The sequence below is a fragment of the Aythya marila genome (assembly GCF_965140915.1).
Source record: "Aythya marila genome assembly, chromosome: 22".
NCBI classification, from domain to species: domain Eukaryota; kingdom Metazoa; phylum Chordata; class Aves; order Anseriformes; family Anatidae; genus Aythya; species Aythya marila.
The window spans coordinates 7459753-7483978 of NC_139063.1; the positions used below are offsets into that span (position 1 = coordinate 7459753).

Below are 24226 nucleotides of genomic sequence, written 5' to 3' on the forward strand. Positions count from 1 at the left end.
TAAAAAAATGCCACAGGAGAGCTCAAAACAAGGTAAATGGCATACCCAGCTGTGATCTCGCTCATTGAGTTTCTTTTGATTCCTCTCAAGTATAATCACAGCAACAACATGGACAATTCCAGCCTCTACTCTCTTCCACCACAATATACAAGCCGCAATAAACAAGTACCTTACACTGGAAGATGGAAGAAACCATGTCAGCAGAAGCAGAATGTTCTGACTTTTCCTCAATGAGAGAAAAGCAATTTCGTTAAGTAGTTCTGACACAGAACTAGGACTCCTGCCACATACCACCTTCCTCCTCCCCCCCCCCAAAAAAAACAAACACACAAACACCACGTAGAAACTACTCCGGCATGAATTACTCTATGTACAGAGATAGCAAAAGACAAACTTTTGAAATTAGAATTGGAACCAAAAGAATACACAAGCTAATTAATAATAATACAATAAGATAAGAACACTATCTATAAAGGGACAGTCTGCAAAAACAACCAAGGTATTTTGCAAAAAATGCGTATTGGGTACCAGCCAAGTGATTTGGCAGCTTAAGCCTCCAGATCCCATTTTTTTCTGATTTCATGCATTTTCTCTCATTGGCAGAAGGAAAAAAAATAAAAAATAAAAATCACAAATAACAAATCACTCCTAGTTCACATCTTCTCTTAACTCCAAAAAAAAATAATAAAAAGATCTAGGCATTATATGAAAATACCTGGTTATGAAATACTGACATAAATGAAGTTAGTATATTACAAAACAAGTGTATGATCAAGGAGTTCATTGCAAACTCCTTCTCAAAAAGAACACTGGACTTCAAATCACAAAGCAGACCAGCTACTGATAAGAGAAAAATTAACTCACTGAAAGACTGACAGAATTACTCTTATGCTATTATCATTATAGTTAAGGCTCTGCGTCTTCACCTTCCTGCCTTTGAATGAAATCTTACCAAGGAAGGTCTGACAAGGCTAAGGGCTGTAACTGATGATTTTTGAACGACCTTATGCTACACTATTTACAATCACGAATAGCATCTCTACATTTAAAACGAGCTATGAGGAAGTACAAGATACCCCAACTCTGCTGATGGACTGCAAAAAAGAAAGTAAAACAGTTCTCCTCTTTGATCCAAGAATCATTCTGCTTTAAATCATCTGTCTACAGACACTCAGAGAACTCAGGTTAAATTACATTTGGCTATCCCACAGCAACAGCCCACATGTCCAACTTAGTCTATCATAAATACAAAACAGCTTACTGTTTTCAGAAAGGGACCTGCTCAGAACTACTTTGCATTACAGGTGAGAGGACACACACAGGAAGCAACTGCAGAGCAAGCAATATAGGTTTATAATTTATTAATACACGCATGAAACTCTAACATTAAAACTTCTGTTTATTGGACTAGACTAAGCCTTTTCTATTAAAAAAGTAATTTTCAGAACATTTACAATGGGACAGAGTCTTTCCAATGCCATCATATTTATCCAAGTACAGAAGAACAAAGCCTTACCACTTGTTCAGGTTAGTTTACAAGATGCTTGGGTACAGTTTTGTAGAATGATTAAAAATACTAAAGATATTTACTAGACAATAAATCTTAAACACAGTTGTCAAATTAAGTATTATTCCATATTTTATCAACTTGCCCATTCATTTGTAAAGTACAGTTCTGTTATATAGTTTTTTTTAAAGCATTCGTGTACCAACTTAACACTTACAGCACTAGCCTGCCAAGTACCAAAAGAACATCTTCACATTCTGTGGTCAAGTAAGGTCGTGCATTAGCAAAGCTTTGGATGGAGATTCGATATACTTCCAAAAAAGGTAAAACGTGTTCCGATGCACCCCGACTGCCAGCATACTGAAGTAGTGTCTGAAAGAAAATGAGTTATCATTAAAAGTTCTCATAATAAACTTATTTAAAATACAAACATCAATATGCAATCGACAATAGACAATGGAAGAACTTAGAACTGAGAAGTTTATACTGCAAAGGAGGGCTTCTTTTGTACAACTGCCATGAAGACAGAACTACATCTGGAACACTTGTTTATTACTTGTTTACTACTGAGTAGTAAACTACTCACTATTACTACTACATTACTTGTTTATTACTAATGAGAATCCAGAAGAAAACAGGCAATTAAAAACATGACCTCAGATGTACCATTTTAAGGATACATATATTACTCTTACAGCAAACATGAAGGTATTAGAAGAGAAATATGGAATCTAGATCATACTGTTACAGTCATTTTCCAAATACAAGACTATCCTTGATTTTAGTACTTGACCATAGCAATACTACCCTACCCAGGCATATTTGAATAAGCAAACTGAAATCCAGCCATTTTCAAGAAAATCAAACTTAAAAAAAATTAGCAGAGGGATGATACTTCCCCATCTTTTTGAAATTTCGATCACCACCATGCTATTTTCTTACAGTTATAAAGTAATATTGAGAGCAGGCATTGCACTGGACCAAGGACAGCAAAGCTCTACTAATAGCCTGCTTCACAAGTAACATCCTTTCCCTGTAGGCATGCCACCCTTTAACTCCAGACTATTTAGCTCATGTTCTTACCAATTACAATTCATCTTTTACCTTGTACCCTTCCTAACTCAAACAAGGTGCAAATTAAGGCTAGCTGCAATGCAGAAAAAAGGCAAAAAGACTATTTTTGTAAGTCTTAGGGCCAAGACTGTATGGAAAAAGTTCAGAGTACTCCACTGCTTTCAAAGCAGCAAGAAATAAGCAGCTGGCTACATGCCTTTTTTTTTTTTTTTTAAAAAAAAAAAAAAAAAAAAAAAAACTATCCAATGCCTGTCAGTGATCTAACTATGCAGCACTAGTCCTAGGGTAGAAAAAATAATCACAGGCATCCACATGACTGGGACAACCATGTGTGATCTTTAATGAAAAAGTCAATGATTACTAGATAGTAATTTAAAAAAAAAAATCAGGACTGTTTTGCAGATTAATCTCTTGGAATTCAGTAATATAACTCCTAAATGAATAAAAAGTATAAACTATCCAAACCCACATTAGTAAAAATTTTAAAGAAGTGGGGGGTTGGAGGACTGGAAGTTTACAGAAACCATCCTTAAACACCGCATAAAGCTCACTAACAGAAGCAACAAACTACTAGTAGTTTGTTACTAGTCTAAGTGCTTCACTAACAAACTTGTAAAGGATTTAGTAACATGACAAGTTATATAAACATATATAAAGCATTAAATTACAAAGGCAGTCAAGCTATGATCCCTTAGTATACTCAAGTAGTTGATGGCTATCGTAAAATCATCTATTTAGTAAACCCAATAGCAAGCCTATCATAGTGACTGCAGAGATAGAACATAGCAATCTCTGCACTTTCCTAAAAATACATCCATTAAAAGAATACTCAATTTAGTACTTGAAAGTTGTGATAGACATTTAGATCATATGCAGACAATAAAATTGGGTAGAATGTTTCCAAAAAATTACATATTTTTTGCTAGAACACACTGTACATTTCCTTAATTGCAATCTTCTCTTTATCAGCTAGAATTAGCAGTTGAGTAGCCAATTACCAGAAAGCTCTCCCTGAATAGATATACACTGAAACCAGCATTAATCAAGTCATATTCAAGGTAAAAGACTTACTAAATAGTTTGAAATTCAAAGACACGTAGTTTTGAACATTATTATTAGTGTACTGATAAGTAAGGAAAATGCAGTAATTATATCACAGCAGCCCTTAGAAGTTCTTCTGTCATTTCACAGATAATAGAAATTTTAGTAGTCCACTGGGGACTCTTCCCAGCAGTACACACACAAGATTGAATTGGAAAAGTTTTAACTTGTCAAATATTTACTATACACACTTGCTTAACAAATAGTCAAGTAACAATTTTAAGAGCAGGTACTGCCTTGCAGCCTGATTTTATTATCCAAAGAGATTATTCAAACAGTTCAAGTCCAGTTAATAATGCACAGCTACTTTATGCTCTCTCCTTCAACGACAATTGTCCATCTAACTGGAGAGAGGTGAGAAAAACAGGGGCTGCACGTAACCAGCTACAGCAAAATTCACAGACCAGCCTACATCTTCAATACTGCATTGATTCCCATGTCCTCAAATGGTAGAATACCTGCTTATCTGCATTTCTTGTGTAGCATCCAATTTCTTGCTCAGAACTAATTTAAACATATCCAAGTTGCCTAACTTCTTGTTACTGTTTTAAGTATCTGTTTAATAAAAAGAATTCAACCTCTTCTTAAACATACCTGATCACAATTGACAGTCCTCAACCATGTCAGCTTTAAATATTTTGGAAAGCCAATAGGTGCTGCATATGTGCAGATGAGATTCTTTCAGATCCTACCTATAAGCACAAACTGTTCACATTAGCTGACTGTTCTGGAGCTCATGCAATAGAGATGTTCTTTATAATCTGAACATACAATGCATCACATTTGTAATGCGTAAAGTTGTGGAGCCAATCCACTACTTAGGCTTCATGAGTTTCTTAGTTGTGTTATCCTGAACAGTAACACCTTAGTCTCCTGCTCAAAAAGCAGGTATCCGAGGAAACAATCATCCAATATCACTCCCAGAAAGCAAGCAGCACATGACAGTGCAAATTTCTATGTAACAAAACACAGTATCCATATAGCTCAAAGCATAAGAAAGCTATTTGTGTGTCGTGCTCTGACAGCCTCAGTAACTTCCACAGCACCCTGCAGAACCATGACACAAATGTATGCACAGGATGGAAAATCTCATGTTGTCCTAAAATACTTCTTTTCAATCCCTCATCACAGCTACATTCCCAGATCATATTTAAACCAAAGAAAGTGAGTTTCTTTCTAGGCAAGATCTGCTGTAGCATGATAAACTTATGGTATCAATGGTACTCTGAAAGCTGTTAAAAAGCTCAACTTAACTTTGTATTAAGTTTCAATTAGAGGGAGAAGACCTTAGATTATTTTTAAAATTTTACCATTAGAACTCCACACAACATCCACAAGCATCCTCAGTTATGAGGAGAAACCAAGATGTAAAATTATACTCTGCCCACAGCAGTTTGCACAATGACATCACAAATTCACACTTCACTGAAGTGTGGCAGGTCTAAATTTCATATTTTCCTCTGGATCTCTTACAAGTACAATCATGATAATCAAAACTGATGACAACCCAAGGATAAGTCTTTTCCATTTTTATCTATACTATAATGGTGTTCTGAAGTTAGATTACCATTCAATAATAGTACAAAGACGTAAAGAAATGTACTTTTTATAGGTATTTTTAATTATAAAAGCCAGCATTATCGTTTTATTCCATTGATCAAGTGTCTGTACAGCTTCATCTGCACCAGTCAATCTAATCTGGGTGACGAGGTATCTATATGTGTTGATCATCTTGACAGCCTGTGCTCTATGTTTGCCAAATATTTGTTTCAATGCTCTCATGTAATAAATAGCATTGAAGATAATTTTACAAAACATGAAACAAAGAAAAAGTAACACATTTAAAAAGTCCCATGTAAATACAAGGTCAGAAGTCTTAAAAGTATACATGACATGGGGGAGACAGCAGTAGGTACAAGCAGCACTCTGCAGTTTGCAAAGCAAGAATTCCAAAACCTAACAAGCCTGTCTGTTGCACGATAAGCAATAAGCTAAACATTCTCCCAAAAGAAGAGTATGGCAAAGTATACAGCCTATAGATGTAAAAATGGAACACTATCACTCTCTAATGCAGCAGTAAAACTTTTGGTCACAAATAGCATCTGATTTTGCTATTTGCTATTCAGAAAGAGATGTCAAACAGCTGTATCAACTAAGGTGTGGAAAACTAGATTTTTTTTTAAGAACATAATATCTCCAGTTTCAACAGGAAAGGCTCTCTAACAGAACTTAATTATTTAACCTTAGAGCTTACAGTAAACGATGGTGTGTGAGAAACAATAACTAATTGCCCATTTAAATTATTTATTTATGAGTAAGTCATCTCCATCGCTAATACTTTAATCAGGTGCAATTATTCTCCTTAAAGATAGTGGCTTGATTCAGAAATTGCTGATGGTTGCACATCACTATTCACAGTCACATTAAAAAAAAATAAATGCAGGCAAGATCACCAGAACCCATAAACATATTTAGCGATTTAAGTTGAACGCAGGCTTTCATAAGCCATTAAGTGCTGCTTGCTCCACAGCAGTGCTCAGCCAAGCCTGGATAGTTTTCATGCCAGGCTAGGTAAAGTGCAGAAAATCTGAGGTCTAGATCCTGAGCAAACTCATAACGAGAAAACGCCATGTGGCCCAGCTGCCCGAGAGAGCTCGCTTACTTGCAAGGACCGCCCGAGGGCTCTACATGCTGCCCAGGCCCAAAGCGCTGCCAGGGCCCAACCGCGGCGCTCTCCCGGCCCACCAGCCCAACTCGGTCCCGGGAGCAGTGGGGCGCCGCCAGACACACCGCGCACGGCCCCGGGCAGCAGCAGCGCGCGCCGCCACGGGCACCGCGCTGCGCCGCGACAGCTGCGAGGGAAACGATCGGAGCCCCCGGGCCCACGGCCCCACGAGCGGCCTGCAGACCGCGCCGCGCCCCGTACCTGGCAGAAGCCCCGGCAGTAGGCCCGGGAGGAAGCCTCCGACACCTCCTGCTCGCAGAGCTCCGTCTGCAGCTGCCAGAGGCGGTTGCGGAGCGCCGCCACGAGCCGCTGCATCTCGGGCCGCGGAGCCGCCTCGGCCTCAGCGTCCGCCATCTGCACCCAGCCCCACAGCGCGTAGGCAAGGATCACGTGATCCGCATCCACTGACCTCATCGTCCCGGGACGGCGTCACGTGACGCGCACGTGACAAGACGCGCTCTTCGCCGTCCACGTGATCTGAAACCTAGGCACCGATAAGGCGCAGGGTGGACGCCTCCTGTGGAGTGACGTCACGCGCCGCGACGGGAGCCTGCCTCGGCGGGAAGGGAAGGGAAGGGAGCGGAGCGGAGCGCCGCGCCGCGGGGCTTGTCCTTCGTCTGTTGCTTCTTCTGCCCTCGCTTGGAAACGGGGGTGCAACGCCAGCCCGTTGTAGGCTGGCAGCTCTGTGGGTACCGGCGTTCCTCTGCGTTCTGGGACGAGGTCGCAGAGAGAAGCTGTAAACGTCTGCTGCTGGCCCCAGAGTCAGCACAAGCAGAAAACCCAGTGTTAGGTAATTCCAGGGTAAGGTTATCTGAAAGATAATAACGGGCAATGGTGAGAGCCAAATTTTTAATCTAGATTGTATTTGTTTTAATTCTTGTTTAAAAGCACTTGACTGGAAGCAGAAAACTGATGAATTTAGGAAATCCCTTGAGGGTCTCATGCCCAGCCAATATCCAGGAACAATAAGAATGCCAAATAGTTTTTACCTAAAGCTTTTCCTTACAGCAGAGAAATCATGTAACTGTGGAATAACGTCAAGTTAGACAAAAATAGCCAGAAATGTGCGCTAGCAGCCCAAAAAGCCAACCGTATCCTGGGCTGTATCAAAAGAAGCGCGTGCAGCCAGTAGGGAGGTGATTCTCCACTTCAGCTCTGCTCTCTTGAGACCTCACCTGGAGAACTGCATTTAGCTCTGGGGCCTACAGTGTAAGAAAGACATGGACCTCTTAGAGCAGGTCCAGAGGAGGGCCATGAAGGTGACCAGGGGGGACAGAGCACTTCTGTCTATTCTTGATGAAGTTAGTAAAGCTACTACCTTGGACTTCCAGAGGTTTCAGACTTTGAATTGTTCATGACACTGGTAGAGAGGGTCCCTTGAGAGTCAGTCCTGAAGAGCAGAGAGGTTCAGAAAGGCTGGATGTTTCTCAGGAAGAAAGGAAGTCCTTCTTCCTGAGAAAGGAAGAAAGGAAGTCTTCAAGGTATAGGCGCAGGCTGTCACCCTGTGCCGTAAGATGGTGTCGCGTTAAGGGGTGTAGCTGATTAACCGTTACGGGCCCAGTCAGATTCAGGGTACTGAACCAGTCGGACATTCACCAAAAACACATTAACCATCTGGGGGTCCAGTCAGACATTCACCATCAACGCATTAACGGCCTGGGGGTCCGTTCAGACATTCACCAAAAACGTATTAACCATCTGGGGGTCCGTTCGGACATTCACCAAAAATGCATTAACTGCCTGGGGGTCTGGTTAGATTCAGAACACTGAACTATCACGGATAACCACCCTCACCCTCGTTGCACTTAATGAGAGTTATCACAATGCAATCAAGTATGGTTTATTACAGCAACAGATAATCAGGTTCTTTTGGATTGCCGGTGATAGGGACTGTCTGCAAAGCAAGCTAGTATGCATAAAATACACAGGTGTTATAGGTGTTACAGGTGTTATAGATGTTACTGGTGTTACAGATGTTATAGGTGTTGCAGGTGTTACAGATGTTACAGGTGCGCAGCCTAGAAATAAACGTGTTAAAAGGATCAAAGACTATAGAGGTTTATAAGCAAGTATTCAGATCTCACCCAAAGGCGTCCCAATCGGGGGGAAGAGAGGCTCAGCCTGTCGACTGATCCCAGGAGTCAGGAGGTCCTAAGGATGTTGTCCTCGGGATGGTATCTCCAACAGTGGTATCTTCCCTAACATCCCCTTTCTCTTGGGCCAATTTATATTATTTTCTATCTTTTAGGTGGAGCTTGAGTGGCTCTAGTCAAGCATATCTTAGTTATAATTGGTGTAGTTTTCCCGTCTCCGTTTAAAGTAATAGGCTCCGAGGAATTCAGAGCGCATGCTCAGTGAGGGGTGGTCGCACCTTGGAGGCGGGTAGCTTTTGGGATGGAGGTGTGTTTTGGTATTATAATGATATTATAATGAGCAAAAAGTACACTAGGGTACAGCATTTGTCAAAACATGACAGGCCTTTGGCTTAGGGTGGCAAAAAGTGCAGCTTTGTGCACAAGAACAATCGAGGCCCCATCTGATTACAGAGCCTAGCCGTGGTGTCTCCACTCCACTCTATGCTCCGTGCTGTTCCTTAGAGCTAGCACACCAAGTTTCCCCAGCGTGATAGCATCTAAGGTTGGGAGCCTAGGGAACGCTCAGATAATGCAGTTATTCCCTACCCTGAAAACCTCTTCAATGCTGTACCTTTTCCTTAAAAATGTGAATGTTAGTTTTATTTTCCTAGTTACTTCAGGCATTTACACCACAGATGGGCTGGTGGGGAAGAAGACTGGCATGGCTCAACAGGGAACTTTTGATGAGTGTCCAGGAGAAAAAGAGATTTTATGGCCAGTGGAAGAAGGAGCAGGCAGCTTGTGGAGAGTACAAGGAAGTTGCCAGAATATGCAGAGAAAAAAATCGGGAAGGCCAAAGCCAAGCACAAGCTCAGCCTGGCTGCTATGGTCAAAGATAACAAAAAGTTTTTATACGTACATTAATGGCAAGAAGAGGGCCAAAGAGAATCTCCATTCTTTATTGGACGCAGGGGGGAACATGACTACTAAGGGTAAGGAAAAGGCTGAGGTTCTTAACACCTTCTTTGCGTCTGTCTTTACTAGCCAGACCACTTATGTGAGAAAGAGTTGTGTCTTTGCAGGGGAAAATTCCATTAACCTTGCATATTCAAAAGTGTTTGCGTGGCATAGCAGTGGGGAGTATGTTAAGCAGATAAGGGGAAGGTCCCACTGTCAAAAGGAGGATAGCTAAGAAAAACAGGATGAGCAGTACGAAATGAGTAAAAACAAAAATCATGGGCCCTCTAGTCACGAGAGAAGAAAAAAAAGGAAAAGGAGAAATTAACAGTTGGTCAAATTAAATTGTACGTATATGGTATAGAATTGTGTTGAATAGGTTGTGAACCTCTAGTACTCAGCCAATGAGGAAATGGGAGAAATCAGGTGTCAGGTAATAGGGAATATATGGTAATGATAAACTTTCGCTGTGCGCTAATGCTTGCAGGATGCCAGCCATTGCAATTGTGAATAAAATAACTTCACAGAATATCCTGACTAAGAAAATTATTGAGATTTTTCTCACTTATCCTCAGGGTACTCATCCTCCTGACCTGGAAGTCTGGGACAAGGCGCAGAAGAATACCCCACAGTTCAGGTGGAAACAGTTAGAGACCAGCTGCTCCACCTGGACTGTCACAAGTCCATTGGGCCAGATGGGATCCACCTGAGGGTGCTGAGGGAGTTGGAGGATGTGATTGCTGTGCCACTTTCCGTTATCTATCAGCAGTCATGGTCAACCAGAGAGGTCCCAGGTGACTGGAGATTTGCTAATGTGACGCCCATCTATAAGAAGGGTTGTAAGGAGGACCCGGGGAACTGCAGGCCTGTCAGCCTGACTGTGGTGCCAGGAAAGGTAATGGAACAGGTCATCTTGAATGCAATCACACAGCATATGTGGGACAACCAGGGGGATAAGGCCCAGCCAGTGTGGGTTTGTGGAAGGCAAGTCCTGCCTGACTAATCGAGGCAAGGAAATAAAGCTTCACAACTTGAGGAGAATTATGAAGCAGGCATGTTTATGGCAGCTGGGTGCTAGGGAGATCACTCCTCCTGGTATGCACACCAAGGGTTACTCCCAGGGTGCTTATATTAATAGCATATATACATATTCCTTTCACCCCCCCTCTGTAAGTCTCTTGCATATTCATTAGGTATCCAGAGAATCATTAACATAGGTTCCTGCCCCTATTTGCATGCGTGCTAGAGTCCTTGGGTGGTTGTCCAGTGTACTCTGGTGGTCTTTTGATGAACACCAGTAGTCTTCCTCGCTGCTAAACTTTTGACCCTTCCTTTCTTTTACAGACTTCAGCAGTCCAAGCCTGTTCTTGCTGGTTCTATTGTCTATGTGTATGAAGTCTTTTCTTCCCTTGTCTTTTAGGGTCATCCCGTCCTTGTACTCCCTACTGCAGTCCTGTCATTGTGGTTGATATACAACATACTCCCTGTGTTAGCTAAAACCTGCAAAATTGACGTGCTTTCCCTTGTTCCCTGTCTCAAGTTCCCCCTTTTCTTTATCCTAAGCAAATTCTTTTGCCATATAACACCATTCCCTTTGAGGGTCTTGGTGAAATACTTGCCACTTTCAGTGTTCTGTCTCAACTTATGCTTTTTCCATTCCTCTTATGAGTTCACAGTTTGTTTACATATCCATATGAAACACTGAAACATACAACATATTAATAATCCTAATATGATAATTATAATGACTACAATAGAGAGCTGCTTTAGCCATGTAAAATTAGGTATCCAAGAAGTAAGTTTTTCCCAAAGTTCTGAAAATCCCCAAGAACTATCATCCTTTCATGGCAGAAATATTTACAATTGCCTTTTCTAATTCACTAACCCCTTTCCAAGGCAGAAACCATCAGACAAAATTATGGAATTAGGTATGCCTTTCTACCAACGGGTTGGTACTTTGCCTAGCTCATACCCAGGGATTCTGTAGGATCCCCCAAGGTATCTGAGTCTGATTAATAATTTTATGCTGGGAAATTATACTTCCAAGTGTATGAGTTCCCTTCCAGGATCTGGGCAATATTTTCCAGGCCCACCCATCCCCACATAACCACCAAAATCCGGTAGGGGCTGGGCATATGAATATGGTGCTCATGGCCTTACTCTTTGCCTGAACTGTATGATTAAGGTAAATTCCTTTGAGGGTTACATCCAAAACCTTTAACTCCAATTTAGATATTGTTTGGATGGATGATTCTTCTTGCAGATTTGTAATAGTACAATTTATAGTGGTCAGATTAATACTTCCAGATTGAGGAGAAAAACTGCAGGTTCCCATTGACTTATTCTTACATCCCTCTAGGAATATTCCTCCAGCTGGAGGGTAAATCTGGGTCCCTTTATGTCATTTGTCACATTTTATTTACATTGTAACAGACGTTTTCCCAGCCTTCCACATATTGACACCTGTGGCATTATTGATAAAAGTCCAATTTGAGGTCATAACTCTGTATAGTAGTATTTCTAGGTCTCCCCTTGGCATGGCCATGCAGACCCAACAGTCTTTGGCTCTGGTCAAATTGACCCACATAGGTGTCAATTTAAAGTGATAATTGGTTTCCCATGAGAGGGTGGGACCTAACCGTAGGCTGAATAAACCCAGCATTGTCCATCTTTTTGCTGAATTTGGAGTTTCAGCGGTCCTGTAGGTGCTGACTCCCACTGTGGTCTAGATGCCCTCTTTATTCTGGTGTGATGTATCCATTATGTCTGTTCTTTAATCTTGACTGCTGTGTAAGTAGTCAATAACACTTGGAATGGGCCTTCCCATTTTGATTCTAAAAGTGTATCTGAAAGAGATCTAACGTATACATAATCACCAGGTTCAATATTGTGCACAGGCCCATCAAGACCTCAGGTCCTAGTTCTAGGACCAGCTTCTTGACTTCCCGAAGTTGTTTCTGCAGGCTTATTATGTAATCCCTCAATATCTTGCTGCTGGTCTGAGTTGATATTCCAAACTGTACGATATAGGGCTTTCTGTTCACTATTTCAAAAGAACTCGACCCCTTCTTGGTCCTGGACTTAGTCCTGGTTCTCAGAAGTGCTAAAGGCAATGATTGAGGCCAGGACAAATGGGCCTCCTGTCCTAATTTTGCAATCTATATCTGAATTAGGTGGTTCATTTTCTCTACTTGACCACTGGATTGAAGGTTATGTGGGGTATGTAGTTGCCAATCTATTCCCAGACGCTTATGACCTTTGCAACAAAGTGTGATCCTCGATCTGATGAAATTACCACAGGAACACCAAATCTCGGTATTATTTCTTGTAACAATGCCTTGGGTACCTCCTTAGCCTTGTTAGTTCAGCAAGGGAATGCTCCCAGCCACCCTGAAAAGGTATCCATCAAGACCAACAGATACTGAAACCTCCCTTTACATGGGAGTTCTGATAAATCAATTTGCCATTGCTGTCCTGGATAATTTCCTCTCCCTGTTTGCCCAAACTGGGCTTTAGGCCCCAATTTGGGATTATTCTGTAAACAAACCTCACACTGTTGTTACTTGCTTGATGGTAGTATACAGATTCCGGGCAAATATCAACTGGCTCAGATACCTATATATGGCTTCTGTTCCCCAATGGGATTTTCTATGCTCTGCCATAACTATGGCCCATAACAATGCAAAAGGTATTATTATTTTATCCTCTGGTGTTTTTGCTCATCTACCTTGCCCTATTTTTCCCCCTAGATTTTCAATTAATTTCTGATCTTCTTTGGAATACCTGGGTTCACAATCAATATGTACCTTACCATCTGGGACCAAGGACTGTATTCCTAAGTCATTTTTTTCAGCCACTCTTTAGGCCTCCCAGTCTGTGATAGCATTGCCCAATTCCTGAGCGGTATTTCCCTTTTGGTGAGCTTTGCAATATATTATAGCCATCTTTGCAGGTAGCTGTACTGCTTCTAGGAGCTGTAGAATCTCTTCAGTGTGCTTTATATGTTTCCCTTGAGTAGATAAGAGTCCTCTCTCCTTCCATACAGCCCCATGATCATGGACTACCCCAAAAGCGTATTTGGAGTCTATCCAGATGTTAATTTTCTTGCCTTTGGATAGTTCCAATGCTCGAGTCAAAGCTATTATTTCCACCTTTTGTACTTAGCTCTGGTGAGGCTGCACCCTGAGTACTGTGTACAGCTTTGGGCCCCTCAGTAAAAAAGTACATTGAGATCCTGGTACATGTCCAGAGAAGGGCTATGAAGCTGATGAGGGGCCTGGAACACAAGTCCTGTGCAGAGCAGCTGAGGGAACTGGGGTTGTTTATTTTGGAGAAGAGAAGGCTCAGGGGAGGCCTCATTGCTCTCTACAACTGCCTGAAAGGCAGGTGTGGGGAGCTCGGGGTCAGCCTCTTCTCACAGGTAACTCATGATAGGACCAGAGGAAATGGCTTCAAGTTGCGCCAAGGGAGGTTTAAGTTAGAAATTAGGAGACATATCTTCTCAGAAAGAGTAGTCAGGCATTGGAATGGGTTTCCCAGGGAAGTGATGGCATCACAATCCCTGAGAGTGTTTAAGGAAAGGTTGCACCTGGTGCTTACGGACATGGTTTAGTGGGTGACATTGGTAGTAGGATGATGGTTGGACCAGATCTTGAAGGTCTCTTCAAACCTTAATTATTCTATGATTCCTACGAAGACAGGCTGAAAGAGCTGGGGTTGTTCAGCCTAAAGGAGAGAAGGCTCTGGGGCAACCTTATAGTGGCCTTCCAGTACCTAAAGAGGGCCTACAGGAAAGACTCCCTTTATCAAAGAGTGTAGTGATAGGACAAGGTGCAAAGGTTTAAACTAGAAGAAGGTAGGTTTAGATTAGATATTCAGAGGAAATTCTTTACTCAGAGGGTGGTGAGGCACTGGAACAGGTTGCTCAGAGAAGCTGTGGATGTGCACAAGGCCAGGGTGGGTAGGGATTTGATCAACTTGATCTAGTGGGAGGCGTTTCTGCCTATGTCAGGGGGGCTTGGAACTTGATGGTGTGAGAAACACTCCGTAGCCAATAACTTAGGCTCAGGCGAGGATCTCAGTGAAGTAGTAATTTATTCGCGATTGCAATGGCGGGCGCCCCACAAGCAGGACAGAGCGCATCTACTAGTTCCAAAACACAGTTTATATACCTTTTGATGGCAGGACCCTCCCCTGTTTCCCCACTGAGTGGGTAATCCAGATTCACAATCTATCTGATGCTTCACAAACAATGCATGGCCTTCAGTCGCCGGCCTGTTAAATTTCAGATTTCTTTTGACATTTTTACTGCTTGAAGTGGTAATGTTTCCTCACTTATCTGACTTGACTTGACACCATGATTTTCACCTAATTGTCCTAAGGAGTCTGATTGTCTGCATTTTACAAGGTCGCCTGCTAAACTTTCTTATCACTGTAAGCATATCTCAGTACCACATTCCCTCCTTCTAAACAATGTAACTCTGCAAAAACAACATTTCTATTCCCACAATGGTCTTTAACATCCCATCCAACCCAGGCCATTCTATGATTCCATGTGTGGAAAAGTGTAAAGGTTTTAACAACAAAAGTTAAAGAATTAGTAAAAGACAACTGGCAGAAACAAAAGTTATTTTAAAAATCAGATGGCTAAATGCAACTCTGCATGTACTTATGAGTCATAGTGTAAATCTAAACAATTCCTGTGTTTCTTCTTAGGCAAATATATTTGATCAATATGACATGAGAAAGTCTTCATTTTTTAGGTGGGTGTAACAAGAAGTTTATCAGTTATGTGAAACCAGAAGGTTTAAGAAAGTTTTTTTCAGACATTTTTGTGTAATTGACCTCTTGGGCTACCATTTCAGTTGTTTTTATGGCAAAAGCATGAATGTAGACAACGCAATGGAAAAGTTCATATAAATGACATCTAAAATGCAAGCTTGAATATTTATTTGGTAGGACGGGCAGAACACTGATGAAAATAGGGAATTACCTAAGATTCACGCTCTGGTTGAGTTTCTAATCTCAAGGAATATGGGCTTGGCTAAGAACAAAGTTAGGTCCCTGACCTTCAGAAGAGCCAACTTCCAACTGTTCAAAGGAGTGGATGAGATCCCATGGAACATGGTCCTTGGGGACACAGGATATGATCAGAGCTGGCAACTCTTTAAGGATATTTTCATTAGAGCACAAGAGCTCTTTATTCCCAAATGTAATAAATCAAGCAGGGAAGGTAGGAACTGGCATGGTTGAACAAGGACCTACTGGTTAAACTTGAGCAAAAGAAGGAAATGCACAGATGGTGGAAACAGGGCCACGTGCCCTGGGAAGAGTACAGAAATGCTATGCGAGTGTGCAGGGTTAAGATCAGGAAAGCCAAGGCACTGACAGAACTAAACTTGATGAGGGATGCAAAGAATACCAAGAAGGGGTTCTACAGGTACATTGACCACAAAAGAAAGACCAAGGAGAGTGTATCGCCTCTGACAAATGAAGGAGAACAGGTAACAACAGATGTGGAGAAGGCAGAGGTACTTAACTTCTTTACCTTGGTCTTCACTGGTGGTCAGGCTTCCCACATCTCTTGAGTCCCTGGACCTCTAGGCAGGGACTGGGGGAGCAGAGTCCCTCCCATCATAAGCGAAGAGCAAGTTTGGAACCTCCTGATGCAACTTAACAAGTACAAGTCTGTGGGCCCTGATTACATGCATCCCAGGGTCCTGATGGAATTGGTTGATGTAGTTGCCAAGCCACTCTCCATCATATTTGAAAAAACGTCAGTCAGGTGAAGTCCCCAGTGGCTGGAAGGCACGTCCAGGTCAGCAGGGGGCGTAACAGCAAAAGCCTTCGATGGCTGTAGCAGCAGAGGGGCTGATGGCATAGCAGTCAGATCAGTAAATGAGCCCGCAGCTCCCTCACTGTCTGGCAAACCACACATTTCTGACTGTGGTCCCACACGGCTCTTTAAGGCCTCAGAGACTGCTCGCCAGGTGCCAAGCAATCCCACTGCAACCTTGCCATTTTTAGTTGCAGAGTCCCACACCTTGACCTCAGTTTGGTCCCATATTTCAGGCTCATAAACTGTCCAATTGTTAATAAGGAGAATAAGCTGTAAGGTTACCAGGACAGTCTTTGTTTCTAGGGACGATTAATAAAGAAGGTGGAGATTTGGGAATGTGGCCATGGGGGTTGGAAAGCCCCATGGTTGAGATAACATTAGACTCTTAATGATGAGGCCATCAGGAATATAAAAGAGTTTAGAGGGAACAAAGAAGGGTGATTCAGGAGACTCCATGCAGTCTGGGGTTTCTTGTTCTCCAGCCATTACGGCATGGAAGTTTCTGGGTGTTTGCTGTTGTTGTTATATTCAAAGTTGTCCGACCAATGAAAAGTTGTTTTGAAAAGAACTGCTGTGGGGAGAAGGGTATAAGAGGGGAGCCTGCCCTCAAGATAAAGAAAAAAAAAAAAAAAAAAAAAAGGCAACACGATGAAGTCATGTCATCAATAAAGAAGCAGGAAAAAGAAGTGAAGAGGAACAGGCTGGCAGAATGGAGACCAGGACTAGAACAGGCACTTTGATTGCCTCATGAAGATAGGTTCCGCCAAACTCAGCAAACTGCTCAGAGAAGCTCGTGCAGAAAGTTGCTGGAAATAGGTGCACTGGAGCTGAAGAGAAGCTCGAGCTGAGAGAAGCGGACCTGTGCACACAACTGCCTCTCGCTGGTAAGCAGTTGCACATTATGGGGAATCATATGTCCTTAGAAACAAAGACTGTCCTGGTAACCTTACAGCTTATTCTCCTTATTAACAATTGGACAGTTTATGAGCCTGAAATATGGGACCAAACTGAGGTCAAGGTGTGGGACTCTGCAACTAAAAATGGCAAGGTTGCAGTGGGATTGCTCGGCACCTGGCGAGCAGTCTCTGAGGCCTTAAAGAGCCGTGTGGGACCACAGTCAGAAATGTGTGGTTTGCCAGACAGTGAGGGAGCTGCGGGCTCATTTACTGATCTGACTGCTATGCCATCAGCCCCTCTGCTGCTACAGCCATCGAAGGCTTTTGCTGTTACGCCCCCTGCTGACCTGGACATGCCTTTTGACCCAGGCCTCATTGGCCTTGAAAAGGAGATGGATATGCTTTTCTTCAATTTGGGAAGATCAGGATACATAAGGCCCGAAGACTGAGTTGCTTAACAACTTAAAGTGAGACATATTGCTCCCACGACTAGCCCTGGAATTCTCTGGTGTTTTTAATTAAGAAAATGAATGGAAAATGGAGACTGTTAAGTCATGGAAGATATGGGAGCACTTCTGTCAGGATTACCAACTTCAACTATGCTCCCCGAGACATGGACATTAATAGTAATAGACTTAAAAGATTGTTTGTTACCTTTTCTGATTGTACATATGTATAGGTGTACTTGGGTTTACTATGTAAAAGCAGTGTTCTGTATATTTAGAATGTCTGATGTTTGTGTGTGCATGTTGGTGGAGCGTAGACTCCCCGCGCACCCAGCACTGTTTACTTGTCTTTTATAAATATTACTAAATTCAAATTGAGTTGAGACTTCATTTATAACATACCTACTCTATGACTCATTTGCTTTTGACTTGTAGAGTTCTTCCATGAATCATCAGGACCTGAGGAAGGCTGGCTTTGCAGAGCCTGGGCTCTGTCCAGGATCAGGAAGGGAAAGGGCTTGTGTGTGGCTGTGGCACAGCCAGTTTGAACAGGGGGGTTCTCAGGTGAGCACTGTGCAGGGTCACTGCTGTGCTCACAGCCCTTTTGTCTGCTCCTGCTTTGTTGCTCCCCAGCTCCCTTCCCCTGCATTCCCTGTATGGTGGGCACAGTCTGGCTGACCTCCAGCATTTCAGACTGTCACATTAAGGGGTGTAGCTAATTAACTGTTATGGGTCTGGTCAGATTGAGGGTACTGAACTATCACAATCACAGATTCACCAATAACACATTAACCGATATGGGTCTGGTCGGATTCAGAGCATTGAACTACCATGGTCACAGATTCACCAATAACATATAACTGTCCTAACTCTAGTTGCATTCAATGAGAACTATCACGGCTAGGAACAATGCAGTTAAGTGCAATTTATTCCAGCAACAAGTACACAGGTTCTTTGGATTGCCGGTGATAGTTACTGTCTGCAAAAGCAAGGTAGCATGCATGAAATACACAGGTATGCAGCCTGGAAATCAACGCGCTAAAAGGCACAAAGACTCTATAGAGGTTTCTAAGTTTCCTCAGAGACAAATGGTATAACTAAGTGTTCAGATCTCAACCAAAGGCATCCCAATGTGGAGGGAGGGGAGGGAGGAGAAGAGAGGCTCAGCCCGTCGAGTCAGGAGGTCCTCAGGATGGTGTATTCTCTCGTGACCGTATCTCCCCTGATGGTGGTATCTTCCCTAATGTTGGTACCTTCCCTAACGTCCCCTCTCAGGCCAATTTATATTATCTTCTGTCTTTGTCTCTTCTGTGCAAGAGCAGGTACCAGGGCAAGAACCTGCACATGCATGCTGATTCTGCTTGGTGACAGTGGATGACTAAGAAACAGCCTTTACTTGGTATGACATTTGCCTGCATTGCCTCTGTCCCTTTGTCTGAGATTGGTAGTGTGTGACCACTTCCTTGCCAAAGCGCATCCTTCTGCACAGTCTCTCTGTCTGTCCCTTTAGAAAGAAAGCAGGACAGTGTGACTATAAGTAACTGCTCCTCTTTGGGAAGATGGTATCTTTGGAAGACAGTGCTTCTCAAAAGACATCCCTAAAATTTAGAAGCTAAAGCTTAGGCTTTATGGGGAGCTACTCACTACTCCAAACAACATGTCATTCACAAAGAAAAATCTAAGTGCTTGACTCTTGGTGGTTTACCAGCACAGACAGCAAAATCTGTCATGATGTGAGACTAGAAGATTGCAGGAGATCTTCTGGTTCACATTGCATGTAGTGCATTTTTTGCAAACTGCAAGATGATGCTCAATTCTTTCCTTCAAAGATGACAAGAAAAAGCTGCAGCCAGTTCAGAGGCAGGAACAGTTCTTCTGAGAAGCACGTCCATTCTATCATGCTGACTGTGTCCCACAGGAAGAGAAACAGATACACGTTGGGCTGACCTGCAAACTCTTGAACCATATTCTGGACAGAGTCACAAGCAGCCAGAAAGAGCCTGCAGTCCCCAAACAAGAGGGAAATCACAGCCAAGTCATTTGAAACACAACTAGAAATGGACAGCTAAATTAGCCAAGACTGACTTAAGTGCTTTTCCTTTCAACCGCCTTCAAGTTAGGGGTCCAGCCTCAAGCTGCATGTGCAGCTTGAACTCATTCCTGCCTACAGGCTGTCACTGAGAATCCTCAGTCATCAAAGAGAACAAGAGGGTTAGGCAGGGCTGCTCTGATCCCAGCTGATGATCCAAATGTGCCTTCCCTCTGCTGCCCAGCGGTGCTCTCCCCTGCAGTGACTGGGTCTGCCGCCTCATGAGGCAACCAGCACTGCTTGGGATGTCCTTCCTGCCTTGACCTCTCCCAGTTGCAAGCAGTGCTGTGCGTGAGCTGAACCCAAGTTCAGCACACGCCCATTGCTGCTGACTGGATGCTGATGTTTTCACAGAATGGCTTGGATCAGTAATGGTAATGCTGGGGTAGCAGCTGCCCCTGGGACACAGCTTGACCAACAAGTGACAGCAGTCTCTCGGCCATCTCTGGGGTTCACCAGTGCCTGCAAGGTGTGAAATTGAGTGTCTCTGTTCTGATCAATCCCTTCCTGCTGTGCAGGTTACAGTGTGTCCAGACATGTTCTTGATCCTCTCAACAATCAAAAGCACGATTCCCAGCCTTTCACCAAACTTCCCAGGTTGTAAGTAGTAATCTGTCCATGACTTCTCAAGGAATCCCCTTTGAGATGCCTTTGATCCATACTATTTATCTTTTACTATTGGATTACTGCTTCATGGTCAGCTTGTTGCCCAGCAAGGCCCTTCCATCCAGTTTACTTCAATGCTGGGTGCACCCAGCATGTCCTCATGCTGGGTTTGTTTCTAACAAGGGGGAAGGGCTCTGCAATCTCTCCATGGTGAGCATCATGAGGGTTTTGTCAGTCCATTTCTCAGTCCTGGAAAACTCCATCCAGTGCAGATGCCTGAGATAAGATTAATGTGAGATGAAGTGATGTGAAGAGAGATGAAGTGATGAGAGGTGAGGGGAAGGGAGGTCAGGTGAAGCTCAATTCTTTTCACCAAACCTTGTCTCACCTCAGCTAATCTCTCCTTTCCTCTGATTGGCTTGGCTCAGGTCACATCACTTAACCTCATTTCTTCTCACCTCATCTCAGGTCACACCACCTCCTCTCTGCTCAGCTCAGTTCATGTCACCAGAATGCACATTACTTCATGTGATCTTGTTTCATCAAATCTCATCTCACCTCACCTTACAACAACTCACCACATGTGACACCTTCTCAGCTCATGTAACTTCACACCATCTTATATCACCTCACCATACCTTGTCACATCTCCTCTCACCTCACCTCTCCTAATCTAACTCCAGTTTGCCTCATCTACCTCACCTCAACCAATCTCACATCATCTCACTTTACCTCAAGTAGCCTCACCTCACCTATACTCTCCTCAGTTCTGGGCATCTCAGCTCAATTCACCTCGCCTCATCTATCTCGTATCAACTCACTTCACCTCATTCCCCCTCTCGCCTCACCTCATGTTACCACACTTTATATCAATTTACCTCAACTCCCTTCAGATCACCTCAGGCCAGTTCACATCACATCACTTTACCTAATCTCTCTGTACCTATGGTCAGTTAAGCTGATGTCATACCATGTCACTTAAATTAACTTCCCCATATCTCACACGATCTCACAAACCTCACCTCACCACATGTAAACTCACCTCACCTTATATTCCAACACCTTGTTTCTCCAAAACTCTGCTCTCCTAATCTCACTCCTCAATCTCTCCTAATCACTGCTCATATATACCACCTCATCTAAACTCAGCTCACATAATCTCACCACACCACATCTCACCTTAACTGAACACATCTATCTTACCTAAACTTCACTGACCATGTATCACTTCAACAGATTATTTTATCAAATATCATCTCCCATCCCCTCCCTTCCCCTCCCCTTACCTCATCTCTCCAAAGATCTGCTCACCTAATCCCACTCCATCTCCTATCATCTACAACATCTCAGCTCCCCTCACCTCATCTCATCTTCTATCATGTCACCTCATCTCTCTGAAACTCTGCTCTCCTATTTCCACTCCATCACATACCTACAACACCAAATAAAGAATTGCTTGTGAATACCAGCTGAAGACTCCTGCAGGTTAGGTCCCTAAGAATTTTGGTCCTGCTTTGGAGGTAGCTGCAGGCCTGGGAGCTACCATTGCCTCCTCCAGGGAAGCTTCTGCAAAGGTTGGGGATTCTTCGTGAGAGACATTTAGTTCTGGGTAGCAGCTGCAAAGCCCTTCAAGGTAGGGACATGAGAAGTTGGGCCAATTGTAGAGATAGGTTTATGCCTGGTAGCTACCCTTGCTTTCTCACCTTGGCATGCCTTTCCAAAATTTGGGCTTCCTCCAAGAGAGATTTTTTCTATTGCAGATGCTAAACTTGGAAACCTCTAGTGGAGGTCCCCAAGAATTGTAGTCAAGTTTGGAGCCTGCTGTATGCTCGGGAGCTCCCTTTCCTGCCAGCAGTTTGTACTTAGGAAAAAGTTCAAACTAAGTTCAAACTCAGGCATACCTGCCTTAGTTCTGGTCCAAAGCATCTTGTCCGGTGAGGGAAGCTAGGATAATTTTGTCCAAATTGGGAATTAGGTGCAAGCGCAGTAGCTACCCATGCCTCCTCCCAGGCATACTTTGTGAAATTGTTTGGCCACGTCCAGAGAGAGATTGAGATTGAGTGCGCAGTCCCTTCAGGCTAGGCTCCCGAGACCTTTGGCCAGCTTTGGAGGGCGGTACCTGACTGGTGCCTTCTCTTCCCTTAGCAAATCATGTTTTATAAAACATTGTGTTTAGCCGCAAAGAGAGAATTGCTGGTCAGTGGCAGCTGAAGACCCCTACGGGTTAGGTCTCTATGAATTTTGGTCCTACTTTGGAGGTAGCTGCAGGCCTGGGAGCTACCATTGCCTCCTCCAGGGAAGCTTCTGCAAAGGTTGGGTGTGATAAATTAGTAGGGGTTTGTTCATTGTCCTTGAGAATATAAAGAATCTACTGAGGAGATAAGGTTTCACAACTCACGGCATTGTAACATGGGGACAAATGGGGAAGGGGGGGTTGGGTAAACATCCTTGTTAAAACAAAGATTCTGTAAGATACCACCCACCCACCGCAAGACATCCTGTTTTGCCCCCACCTGAACACAAGCACAACGCGTGATCACTGGAGGAAGAATAATGACCCCCAACAACAGACTGCGCAGCCTCAGAACAAGTCTCGACAAGTCGACAAGTCAACAGGTCTCGACAAGCCGGAACTTCAATGCTATAAAACAGCGACACTGGAAAGGGGAAGTTGCGTGCCATGGCGGAGCGGAGACTCCCCAGCCGCCCAGTGCTGTTTTGCTTGTGTCTGCTTACTTGATTAATAAAATAATTTCAATAGACCAGTAAATTGTGTGGTCTAACTTATAACATTGGGGATTCTTCGTGAGAGACATTTAGTTCTGGGTAGCAGCTGCAAAGCCCTTCAGGGTAGGGACACGAGAAATTGGGCCAATTTTAGAGATAGGTGTATGCCTGGTAGGTCCCCGGGTCCAGTTGGGTCTACGGTCCCGGGTCGGGTCAGGTCCCCAGCCCTGGGTCCCCAGGTCGGGTCGGGTCTCCCAACCAGGTCCACAGGTCTGGTCTGTTCCCCGCCCGGGTCCCTGGGTTGGGTCGGGTCCCCAGCCCCAGGTCCCCTGGTCAGGTTGGCTCCCCGGCCCAGGTCCCTGGGTCGGGTCGGGTCCCCGGCCCAGGTCCCCATCTGGGGTCGTGTCCCCGGCCCAGATCTCCAGGTCAGGTCGGGACCCTGGCCCAGGTCCCCGGGTCAGGTCGGGTCCCCGGCCCAGGTTCCCGGGGCAGGTCGGGTCCCTAGCCCGGGTCCCCAGCCTGGGTCGTGTCCCCGGCCCAGGTCCCCGGGTCAGGTCAGTTCCCCGGCACACGTCCCCAGGTTGGATCGGGTCCCCAGCACGGGTCCCTTGTCGGGTCAGGTCTCCAGCCCCAGGTCCCCGTGTGGGGTCGGGTATCCGGGCCTGGGTCCCCGGGTTGGGTCTGGTCTATGGCCCAGGTCCTTGGGTCGGGTCGCGTCCCCGGCCTGAGTCGCCGGGTCGGGTCGGGTCCCTGGCCTAAGGTCCCCAGGTCAGGTTGGGTTCCCAGCCCAGGTCACTGGGTGGGGTTGTGTCCCTGGCCCTGGTCCCCGGCCTGGGTTGTGTCCCCATCACGGGTCCCTGGGTCAGGTCATGTCCCTGACCAAGGTCCCCGGTTTGGGTCGAGTCCCTGGCCCCGGTCCCCAGTTCGGGTCAGGTCCCCAGCCCGGATCCCCTTGTTGGGTCGAGTCTCCAACCCTGGGTCACTGGGTAGGGTCGGGACCCTGCCTCAGGTCCCCGGGTCAAGTCGGGTCCCCGGCCCAGTTCCCCGGGAGGGTTGGGTCCCCAGCCCAGGTTCGCAGGTCGGGTCGGGACCCCAGCTCAGGTCCCCGGGTCAGGTTGGGTCACCAGCCCAGGTCCCTGGGTTGGGTCGGATCACCAGCGCACGTCCCCGGGTCTGGTCGGGACC

General features: G+C 44.4%; 1 protein-coding gene and 1 long non-coding RNA gene across 3 annotated transcripts in view; one reads left to right on the forward strand and one right to left on the reverse strand.

The window, feature by feature from the left end:
- Positions 1-6822, reverse strand: part of RLF (RLF zinc finger) — a 53080-nt gene extending 46258 nt beyond the window's left edge. Inside the window, exons 1-2 of one of the 2 annotated variants that reach the window (XM_082777609.1) lie at positions 6609-6822; positions 1725-1879 (exon numbers count right to left, since the gene is read on the reverse strand). In XM_082777609.1, the coding sequence (XP_082633735.1) occupies positions 1725-1879; positions 6609-6821 (368 nt within the window). In that variant the 5' untranslated portion in view covers position 6822. Of the gene's footprint in view, positions 1-1724; positions 1880-6608 lie in introns of those variants that run through there. The other variant, XM_082777610.1, reaches the window with a different exon arrangement.
- Positions 6823-8533: 1711 nt separating this feature from the next.
- LOC309886642 lies at positions 8534-23049 on the forward strand. Its single transcript, XR_014318958.1, has 3 exons — positions 8534-9474; positions 10015-10534; positions 22075-23049. It is a non-coding gene; the product is annotated as an uncharacterized lncRNA (long non-coding RNA).
- Positions 23050-24226: the final 1177 nt, after the last annotated feature.